We start from the raw sequence: 11,828 nt of genomic DNA on the forward strand, positions 1-11,828 counted from the left end.
TTTTTCCAATTAAATCCCTATAAAAAAGGAATGAGATTCTCTTAAGTATGTGAAGGCTGCAATCCAAGAACAGTGATTGACAAAATAGAATAAAACTTCTTGCTGAGGTACAGTGAGGGATATATTGAGTGCCTCAACACAGCACCCAAACAGCGCAGGGGGAAATGTGTAAGCAGAAGGGGTGATGCTATGAATGAAATAGGAACAGTCATAGGAGATCTCACCTCTCCTTTATTTTATTACAGGAAAATAATCTCAACAAATGGCCTTGAGGAACCACAGCACCATAACCCAGTTTATTCTCACTGGGCTGTCTGATGACCCCCACATCCAAGCTCTGCTCTTTGTATTATTCCTGGGAATTTACCTCCTGACACTAACGGGGAACCTGACAATGATATTAGTGATCAGGACTGACTCCCACCTCCACTCACCCATGTACTACTTCTTGAGTAATCTATCATTCCTAGATCTCTGCTTGTCTTCTGCCACTTTGCCCAAGCTACTGGAGGACCTCCTATCTGAGAAGAAGACCATCTCAGTAGAGGGCTGTCTAGCCCAGGTCTTCTTTATGTTTCTTATTCCAGGAAATGAAGCCTGTCTGCTCTCAGTCATGGCCTATGACCGTTATGTCGCCATCTGCCACCCCTTGCTCTATGACCAGGTGATGAGCAACCAGCTCTGTAAGGGGCTGGTGTGGGGCTCCTGGGGCCTGGCCTCTCTCAATGCAGTCATCATTGTGCTCTTGGCTATTAATCTGGATTTTTGTGGTGCTCAAACTATCCACCACTACACCTGTGAGCTTCCCTCCCTCTTCCCTCTGTCTTGCTCTGATATCTCCATCAATATCAGTATCTTGTCCTTCTCCACCATATTCCTCGGCCTTGGAAACTTCTTCCCAATCTTCTTCTCCTATGCTCATATTATAATCAACATTCTGAGCATCAGCTCCACCACAGGCAGGAGCAAAGCTTTCTCTACCTGCTCCTCCCACCTCATTGCAGTGATCCTGTTCTTTGGCTCAGGTATGCTTCGCTATCTCATGCCTCCCTCTGGTTCCTCCCTAGATTTGCTTTCTTCCTTACAATACAGTGTGATCACCCCAATGCTGAATCCCCTTATCTACAGCCTAAGGAACAAGGAAGTAAAGACAGCTGTGAAAAGGACATTGGGAAAATATTTGCAATATTTTAGGCAGTGAAGTAAGTTACATTTACTCATCAAAACTGCAAAGATTGAGCTTTCTGTTATGTTGCCTCTTCCTTCTCACGCTCTTTGCTCTTGCTCAGTCGTGTCCATCTCTTTTAGAACTCATGTCTCCTGTGTCTTCTGCACTGCTGGCAGATTCTTTACCACTGAGTCATTGGAGGGAAGCCCCGTTCCTGCCTCAACACAGAGTCAAATAGGGTACACAAAAGATCCTAGAGCTTGCCTGAGCACCACATCTTGTTATTGAAAAGTCAGTTCAGTTCAGTTCAGTCACTCAGTCGTGTCCGACTCTCTGCAACCCCTTGAATCACAGCACACCAGGCCTCCCTGTCCATCACCAACTCCTGGAGTTTACTCAAACTCATGCCCATGGAGTCGGTGATGCCATCCAGCCATCTCATCTTCTGTCGTCCCCTTCTCCTCCTGCCCTCAATCCCTCCCAGCATCAGGGTCTTTTCCAATGAGTCAACTCTTTGCATGAGGTGGCCAAAGTACTGGAGTTTCAGCTTCAGCATCAGTCCTTCCAATGAACACCCAGGACTGATCTCCTTTAAGATGGACTGGTTGGGTCTCCTAGAGGCATATATTTTAAACTTCCACTTGAAAAGTCTATGCTCTATTGATTGGGAAAGAATATGAAAGCATTCTTCCACAAGCACACTAATAAGACAACAAATTAATTAGGGTGAAAAGTTAACATACATAGGTGGTTTGATTTCTCAAAAAAAAAAAAAAAAAAGAATAAAATTTACCAAAAAATCAATCTGAAATGCTTAATAATGAAAGATTCAAAAGAGTCTTTATATTTCATTTAAAAATATTTAACTTTAATCAATAGCCCACTAGAAGGTTTGTGATCAAATCAGATTGGAGGAATTACAGCTACAGTAATTAGCAATAAAAGAATAATTACCATATTATTTAATAAGACCATGTAATTTCTCCCCACTGCAGCTAGATAAGGATAGATATAAGATTTAAATTTTGCTTGAGGAAAAAAAAAATCTACAAATATTGGCAATGATGAAATTTTCTACCTGGAAAATCTAAGAATTCTATTAGAAATGAAAAATTAGTAGTACTCGAAGAGACTTAAATGATGCAAAAATCTTAATATATTGATACAAAAATAGTTTCTATACACCAAAATCTAGTGAACAGACAAAAAGTATGTTAACATAGAAAATTATTCATTGCTATTACAACATCAACATAAAATCCCAGGATTAAACTTAACAATGAACCCTTAAAACTATATGAACAAAACAGCAAAACTGAACTGCTATTAAAGATACTTAATATAAGATTTCTTTATAAGGTGTGTTTTCATCTTCAAATGACAAATATGTGACAATAAATAGTTTCTATACACCAAAATCTAGTGAACAGACAAAAAATATGTTAACATAGAAAATTACTCATTGCTATTACAAAAGCAACATAAAATCCCAGGATTAAACTTAACAATGAACCTTTGAAACCTATATGAACAAAACAGCAAAACTGAGCTGCTATTAAAGATTCTTAATATAAGACTTCTCTATAAAGTGTGTTTTCATCTTCAAATGACAAATATATGACAAACATTAACATAAATCCTATGAACATTTATCACTGAATTATCAATAGCTATTGGGTTCCCTGGTGGCTCAGATGGTAAAGAATCTGACTGCAATGCAGGAGACCCAGGTTTGATCTGGGTTTGGAAGATTCCCTGGAGAAGGGAATGTCTACCCACCTCAGTATTCTTGCCTGGAGAATTTCATGGACAGAGGGGCCTGGTAGGCCACAGTCCACAGGGTTACAAAGAGTCAGACAGGACTGAGCAACTAACACTTTCACTTTCATGGAGATAGATGGTTCCAGAATTGGTTGAATATCTAAATAGAATCATCAGTGATTCAGGTTCCTTCCATCCATTTTCCTTTGCCATCCTTATATATAAGGTTTCATCCTCAGCCTTGTCTGTGCCACTTCAGCACAACACAAAACAAAGCTAAAAGGAAGGGAACTACGAGTTTAGCGAGTTCCTAAGCTGTATATAAATGAAACCATTCTAAATAGTAAAAATCTAAAATACTCAAAGTCTTCAAGTCTTGATGAGGAAGTGGCACAAATGAGCTCACAAACATTGATAGTGAGAATGTGAACTGGTTCAATCATTTAGGGGAAATCTGTGGTAAATCAAAACCACATATCTAAGATCTATTAATTATACTCCTACATATACATGAAAAGAAATGAGTTTAATTATCCAGCAAAGACATTATTAGAATGTTTGTGACAGTTTTATTCACTGTAACCAAAATATGTAATAAACCCAAATATCTACCACCTGCAGAATGAGTAAATAAACTCGTACATATAGTATATTTATACAATGGAGTACTATATAGCAATTTTTAAAAACTGGAAACAACAAATAGATGAAGCTCATGGATATTGTGTAACAGAAGCCAGACAGGAAGAGTACATATTTTATAATTTCATTTATATGATGTTAAAGGGGCTTCCCTGTTGACTCAGATGGTAAAGAATCTGTCTGCAATGCAGGAGACCTAAGCTTCAATTTCTGGGTCAGGAAGATCTCCTGGAGAAAGGAATAGCTACCCACTCCAGTAATCTTGCCTGGAGAGTCCTATGGAGAGAGGAGCCTGGCAGGCTACAGTTCACAGAGTCGCAAAGAGTCAGACATGACTGAGCAGCTAACACTTTCACTTTCACATGATGTTAAAGACTGACTGGAAAAGTAACATTAATACATTTATTAGTGGAATCAGGATAATGGCTATCAGTGGGGAATGGACTGACTGGGAAGCAGCATAAGGGAGCTTGCTTAACTAATGGAAGGTTCTGTATCTTGATCTGTGTTGAGGTGCACACATATATCAAAATCCATCAAGCTGTATCTTTAAGATGAGTACACTTAATCATTTCTTTTGATACTGTCTCAAGAACACCTAACATGAGTTCTACCTTACAAAAAAATTTTAAGTGCAGAATACAGTAATGTTAACTACACCTTGTTAACTACACCTTCAATAAATAAGAAAATTAAACTACACCAAAATCATATTCCCAAGTATGATCTCTACTACTTGTGGAGGTATATCTGCACTGTCTGTCATATGCTGGTAGGGAGATGTGTTTTTGAAGAAGGCAATGTTAAGTTTTACAACTTCTTAACAAAATTAATGAAGAACTATGTAACTAATTTGGAATGACAGATCACAACCAGGCCAAGTGCACATCTACATCACAGTTCCAAGTATTGTATTTTGATGGGACAGCGCATTTATTGAACCCATTCTTCCCTTTTTCCTGACTGTTGCTCTCACTGTTTGGGAGGGCTTGCCTCTAAATTTTGCCAAACTGAACTGAGCCTGTACTGCTCTATCAATGGATGTCTTATCCTTGTGTACTTGGCTAGGAGACCCAGAGGAAACTTCTAGTAGTTATTTTACTGGATATGAAAGTACAAACAGCTTCTTCTCTGAGATCTGAAAGAAGCCCAGAACTGAATACATGAAAGACCTAAAGAGCCGTTGCTGGAATCAATGAGAAAGTGTTCCTCCTCACAAATCAGGACAAGTGCTAATAAATTAACAGACTCATAATAACATTGATACCTCTTCCATTAACACTTAAAAAACAAATTCTTAAATCTTGGTCATAAAATAGAGAATAGTGCCTCTTAATTCAGTCATCATCTTTGGTCACCCTTTAATTTATACTTTGGACTTCCCTGGCAGTCCAGTGGTTAAGAATTTGCACTTCCATTGCAGGGTGCATGGTCGGAAAACTAAGATCCTGCATTCCATGCAGAGTGGTCAAAAAGTAAATTTAATTTATACTTAAAGACCTTTAAAACAGGTTAACACTTTATTTCCTGGTTCACCAATGGAAAAATAAAAGGCCAGGTCAAGTCCCCAAACAGAGTAGTCATATGACCTCCCACTCTTAGAATGCTTCCTATCTCTGGCCTTCCAAAAAATCTTGCCTGACAGTGAAGAATCTGAAAATTCTATATAAAAGGCATAGCAAACTGCTAGGTGAGTTTGCAAGGTATTTCATGATAGACCGTGAAAAGAATTTTCTTTTTATTGGAGAAGAGTTTATTTACAAGGTTGTGCTAGTTTCAGGTGTAAGCAAAGTGAATCAGTTATACATATATATGTATTCATTTTTTTCAGGTTCTTTCCCCATATAGGTCATTACAGAATACTGGGTATAGTTCCCTGTGCTATACAGTAGTTCCTTGTTAATCATCTATTTTATACATAGCAGCGTATAACAGGCTGGCAGGCTACAGTCCATGTGGTCACAAAAGAGTCAGACATGACTTAGAAAATAAAGAATCACAATATATGTTAATCCTAATCTCCTAAATTGTCACTTTCTCCCACATGTGAAAATATATCTGTGATCAAAGAATGAAGGTGCTCACAATATTCTAAAGTAATGAACCTCTAATTAAAATAAATTAATTAATTTTTAAAAAAAAGAATGAAGGGGCTGAGTTACAGAAGCAGAAAGCATATATTAGACTCCATTTTGTTTTTATAGGTCCCTCCACAATGTAAGCGAGTAGGAGACATTCTCCTGACTTTCCTTGATCTTAGAATGCATGGGAAGGGAGGGGGAGAGTAGCTCCCCATTAGAGGAGGCTATTGAAGGCTATAAGCTTAATATGAGAGAGCAAATGCCTGCAAAGTGTCCCATGAGGGAAATAAGATGCAGTTGAATGAGAAGAATCAGAATGCCCAGTCTTGCCAGAAAATGAAAGGGGAAGATTCACATCATGATAGATTTCCCAGAGAGAGACAGGTGGGGGAAATGCCTGAGGACAAGAAGGGATGACTTACTCTAGAGTAGGAGGACAACACAGGACAAAGACAAACACTGAGAAACAGATGCTGCTCCTCAATAACATCACAGTCCGTGCCAGACCAGGAGCGTAACACTGACCCCTGGAAAGAGACAAAAAGGTGGAAATCATGAATTATAATAAGTTTTACATTTTAAATGAGAAATTACTAAATGTCATTGCATTCATAAACAAGTGACTCAACTAAGCTTATATATCACACCTAAATGACTGCTTGAAAGATAAATTATTATCAGATATAAAAAACAAAGTTACATAGTTCTACTCCTGAGGCTACAGATTAAAAAATTAACATACACAGCCCATCAAGCAAAGATATGATGGTACTGATATTATGCAAAACATCTTGCATTTATAGCCAAAAAACAAAGATGATGAACTTTGTGGTGTGCATACAGATAACTGAAAATTATTTCAGTCACAGAAATAAAGGCCAAGACTTTTTCTGCTGATGAACCTCAAGAAGCACTTAAAAGATAACAAGACTCCCTGATTCAGGGTACGAGAAAGGTGAGTATGTTGTCTTTGTCTCTGGGGATTAGGCAGCAGTCTTTTGCTTTAACTGAAACTCAGTGGCAACCCATTCCAGTATTCTTGCCTGGAGAATTCCATGGACAAAGGAGCCTGGAAGGCTACAATCCATGGGGTCACAAACAGTCAGACACAATTGAGTGACTGTCACTCATTCATGGTCCTATGCTCTGATATTTTTACTTAAATGACTTTGAGCATGATGCTGAACCTTTCCTGCCTTGGTTTCCTAATCTATAAACTAGGTTGATAATATTACCTATTTATAGGGAGTTTATGTTGATTAAAGTATAGCCCTATAGGTTAAAAACTTAAAATAGTACTTGACCCATATTGCTGTGCTGTGCTTAGTCACTCGGTCATGTCTGACTCTTTGCACCCCCCATGGACTGCAGCCCACCAGGATCCTCTGTCCGTTGAGATTCTCCAGGCAAGAATACTGGAGTGGGTTGAAATTCCCTCCTCCAGGGAATCTTCCCCACCCAGGGATCGAACCCAGTTCTTCCACATTGCAGGCAGATTCTTTACCATCTGAGCCACCAGGGAAGCCCATACTAATTGTTAATGATTATTGGCTATTTTTCAACTTCTTAAAGAATATTTGACCTCCCCCTTTACCCATGTTTACTAACTATATTTAGACAGGTTTACTGTTCATCAAATACTGATACTCCCCTCCCTCTATTTTTAGGATTGGCATGATTTCCCAACTTCTACTGAATGGGACTTGGCAATTTGGGTTGCTTTGACGAGTGAAATGTGAGTAGAACTGACAGTGTACCAGTCTTAGTAGAAAATTTAAGGGACTGTGCCTTTCAATTTGCTTCCTAAATGCTTATCCTCTGCCACAAAAATAGCCACTCCAGGTAGCTACTGATGCTCATCCTGGGTACCAGAATGAGAGACACACATAGCTGAACCGGATCTGATCCCAAATGAGCTCAGCCAAACCAGAACCAATCCAAGATGGACACCATATTCATGAGCAAGAAATAAATACTTGTTTTAATTCTTGAGGGTCTGAGGTTATTTGCTACCAGAGTGAAATGTGACCAACCTAATATATATTCACCACCTAACCCCAAGTCCTAAAGCAGTTCTAGCTTCAAAATAGCTTAAGTGCAAAATCCTATAGTCTTTTGCAACATGTATCATTCCAAAGCTCTCAGCTATATTTGACTATGGCCATTAGAAAGGCTCTTCTACCCATTCCTTAATGTTGGCATACTCTAAGATTCTGTTTATTGTTCATGGTTTACCTCATTCTACTCACTCTCGGTAGGAGTTCAGAGCCAATCTTGTGGTTTAATTTCCAGCCTAATGCCAACGTATGCATCCCAGACTAGAATCCTTCCTAGAGTTTATGTCTTTATTCATTTGGATTCTTGATAGCTCACTCTTTACATTCCATTGATGTCCCTGTATCAACAAGCTTAAAATATATTATTTCCCCCTTAAGTTAATTTCTTGAATTATTTGGTATCTCAGTCATTAGTGATACTATCCATTCAGCACCCAAGTTGGAAAGCCTACTAATCACCCTCCTCTTCTTGCTCCCTCACTTCCCATACCAACTACAACCAAGTCCTTCCAACTTTATCTACTAAACAGTTCTTGAAATGCTTCAATCCTCATTATCCTTACTCTAATCAAGAAAAAATTTCTCTCTACTCAGTCTCTTCACCAATATTTGCCATTGTCTTCATCCTTCTCTCTCTTTGGTACTGAGCTCAAAGTCTTCCTCTCAAACATCAGTCCCTGGCATAATAGGAAACATTAGCATTTATTAATAAATCATACAATAACTTGATCTCAAATTCTATAACATACAACTCTTTACTGTCCTTCAACTTGATTTCAGCTCTGTGCTTATATGCTGACCTCAAAATATGACCATCCATCTTATCTGAGTGGTCTCACCTCTGTAATCTTCAATCTCTGATTATAATCGTCTATCTTCCAGCCTCTTATATTTTTACTTACATTACAGATCTCTAAATATTTCAGTTCTTTAGCCCATTCCTTTCATCACCCTATCACTCATCAGAGCTTCACTTAATTTCTTTCTATCCTGAACCTATGGCAAATCATTTTAGCAACTCTTATGACTGTGCCTTCAATAGCTTTGCCAACTTATTCTTTCATTGCATTCACGAGTCCCATCCACCGTCCCCATTTCTGTATTCAGAACATTAACCTGTGTGGAATTTGGATTCTGCTTCAAACATAGCCTGATTCTATGAATTATTCTTTCTCATAAACTTAACCAGGAGCTCAGCTGTAATAGCAAAGAACAAATCTAACTCCATGTTTGACCTGTTTCTTTAACTTCTGTGCTCTCTTACCTGTGCTCAGTCATATTGACTTTGCATCTTTTGTAAAAGAATGATGCCTATAGCCTGAAACATACAAGAGAGCCCATTCTCAAGGCTCTGACCGTTAAAGGTATACCACTTTTCATTTGAGGGAGGAGATAGATGAGCTTCAGGCCAGACTCTTAGAACTAGCCTCCTGTTTGCATTTTCTGAGACAGAAAATAGGTGGGTTCCATGTTAGTCATTTTAAGTAACAACAGAAAGAAGTAACAATTTCTTGTATCTTCTTATTGTAGAAGTAACAACAGAAACAGGGTAAAACAGCCAGGCTTGTTTCTTGTGGATACTTTAAGATTACACTTCTGGCAAGGACAAGAGAGGGGCTAAACCCAGTTTGGGTAAAAGATCAAAAGGTCACATATTTCCCCTCCCTGGGGCAAAGGAGACCCTGCACACGCACAGAAAGGCTCACTGAGGGGCAAAAAGGAGGGGCGCATCACCCACAGTCAGTGATGGCAATCCACGACCAAAGGCCCCTGGGCTGGAATCCATCTTGGAAAAAAGTTGTGCACACATATTGGAGAGAGCCCTAGGGCAGGTTAGGGGTGGAAAAAGAAACTAGGTAATTGGCCAAAGATAAACAAAGACCCAGAAGAACTGCCCTATGTGAGTGACTTAACCGCCTCTTTACCGTGTTCCTCCTCATTAGTGGGAGCCCACATCCTTACTCTCCAGAGTGTGTATCTCTGCCTTGCTTCTGTCTTAACTAACCAAAATGTTTCTCTATGTGCTCTCCCACTTGTTGTGCTATGTCTCTAATAACAAACTTTATACTTGCTTTTACAGTTTTCCTCCTTGGGAAATTCATTTTTCAACGGGGACAACTTTGCTTCTCGCCTCTAGCCCCTGGTGGACTGGCAGCTAGGATTTCTGGTTTTCATCCAGCTACCTAGGTCCAATTCCTGGCAGGGAATTATGATCTCACTTCAAGCCACTGCTCACTGCTATCTCTCCGAGATCACATTCATATAGAGATAAAAACCTGCAGAGCAGAGAATAAGATTCGTTTTGTAACTATTTACAGGACCTGACCTATGTGGACAGATGCAAGAACAAATGATTCCTGCACCAAGTTTGCAACCACCACCATGCCCCCTCCTTCACCTTGCCTTTAAAAATGCTTTTCTGAGAGCCTTTGAAGGGTTCAGGGTTTGGGGGGCATGAGCCACCAATCTCTTTGCACAGTCCTGCAATAAACTTTTCTCTGCTCCAGACTCCAATGTTTCTGTATTGTTTGGCCTCACTATATGTTGGGTACACAAACCTGCATTTGGTTACATTTTCGTTTCTACAAGTATCCATGTGCCCATGTTCAGCTCAGTTCAGTTCAGTTCAGTCGCTCAGTCGTGTCTGACTCTTTGCGACCCCATGAATCGCAGCGTGCCAGGCCTCCCTGTCCATCACAAACTCCTGGAGTTGACTCAAACTCATGCCCATCGAGTCGGTGATGTAATCCAGCCATCTCATCTTCTGTCGTCCCCTTCTCCTTCTGCCCCCAATCCCTCCCAGCATCAGGGTCTTTTCCAATGAGTCAGCTCTTTGCATGAGATGGCCAAAGTACTGGAGTTTCAGCTTCAACATCAGTCCTTCCAATGAACACCCAGGACTGATCTCCTTTAGGATGGACTGGTTGGACCTCCTTGCCTCAAAGAAGACTCTCAAGAGTCTTCTCCAACACCACAGTTCAAAGCATCAAGTTTTCGGCACCAGCTTTCTTTATAGTCCAACTCTCACATCCATACATGACCACTGGAAAAAACCATAGCCTTGACTAGATGGACCTTTGTTGGCAAAGTAATGTCTCTGCTTTTTAATATGCTATCTAGGTTGGTCATAACTTTCCTTCCAAGGAGTAAGCGTCTTTTAATTTCATGGCTGCAGTCACCATCTGCAGTGATTTTGGAGCCCAAAAAAATAAAGTCTGACACTGTTTCTACTGTCTACCCATCTATTTCCCATGAGTGATGGGACCAGATGACCATGATCGTAGTTTTCCTGAATGTTAAGCTTAAGCCAACTTTTCACTCTTCTCTTTCACTTCATCAAGAAGCTGTCAGTTCCTCTTCACTACTCTGCCATAAGGGTGGTGTCATCTGCATATCTTGATTATTGATACGTCTCCACAATCTTGATTCCAGCTTGTGCTTGTTCCAACTCAGGCTTTCCTCATGATGTACTCTGCATTGAAAGTTAAATAAGCAGCACGTGACAATTAACAGCCCAGTGACGTATCCTTTTACCAATTGAACCATCATTGTTCCATGTCCAGTTCTAAAAGCTGTTGCTTCCTGACCTGCATACAGCGTTTCTCAAGAGCAGGTCAGGTGGTCTGGTATTCCCATCTCTTTCAGAATTTTCCACACGTTTATTGTTGATCCACACAGTCAAAGGCTCTTGGGCATAGTCAATAAAGAGAAATAGATGTTTTCTGAACTACCTCTCTTTTTTGATGATCCAACAGATGTTTGGCAGTTGAATCTTGGTCCTCCCCTTTCTTAAAACCAGCGTTGAAACATCTGGAATTCACAGTTCACGTATTTGCTGAAGGCCTGGCTTGGAGAATTTAACATTTTCTTTACAGCGTGTGAGATGAGTGCAATTGCCTGCAGTAGTGCGAGCAAATACTTTGGCCATTGCCTTTCTATGCGGATTGGGATGAAGAACTGACCTTTTCCAGTCCTGAGGCCACAGCTGAGGTTTTTCCAAATTGCTGGCAACTATTGAGTGTAGCACTTTCACAGCATCATCTTTTACATTTTGAAATAGCTCAACTGGAATTTCATTACTTCCACTAGCTTTGTTCATAGTGATGCTTCCTAAGGCCC

At 39.8% G+C, this 11,828-nt stretch overlaps 1 protein-coding gene across 1 annotated transcript; it reads left to right on the forward strand.

Moving 5' to 3' along the window:
- Positions 1-262: 262 nt before the first annotated feature.
- Positions 263-1,201, forward strand: LOC122427603 (olfactory receptor 8S1-like). The gene has a single exon (XM_043447187.1). The coding sequence runs from the start codon at positions 263-265 to the stop codon at positions 1,199-1,201; it is 939 nt and encodes a 312-aa protein (XP_043303122.1).
- The last annotated feature ends 10,627 nt before the right edge of the window (positions 1,202-11,828 follow it).

This window comes from Cervus canadensis, chromosome 25 (assembly GCF_019320065.1).
Source record: "Cervus canadensis isolate Bull #8, Minnesota chromosome 25, ASM1932006v1, whole genome shotgun sequence".
NCBI classification, from domain to species: Eukaryota; Metazoa; Chordata; class Mammalia; order Artiodactyla; family Cervidae; genus Cervus; species Cervus canadensis.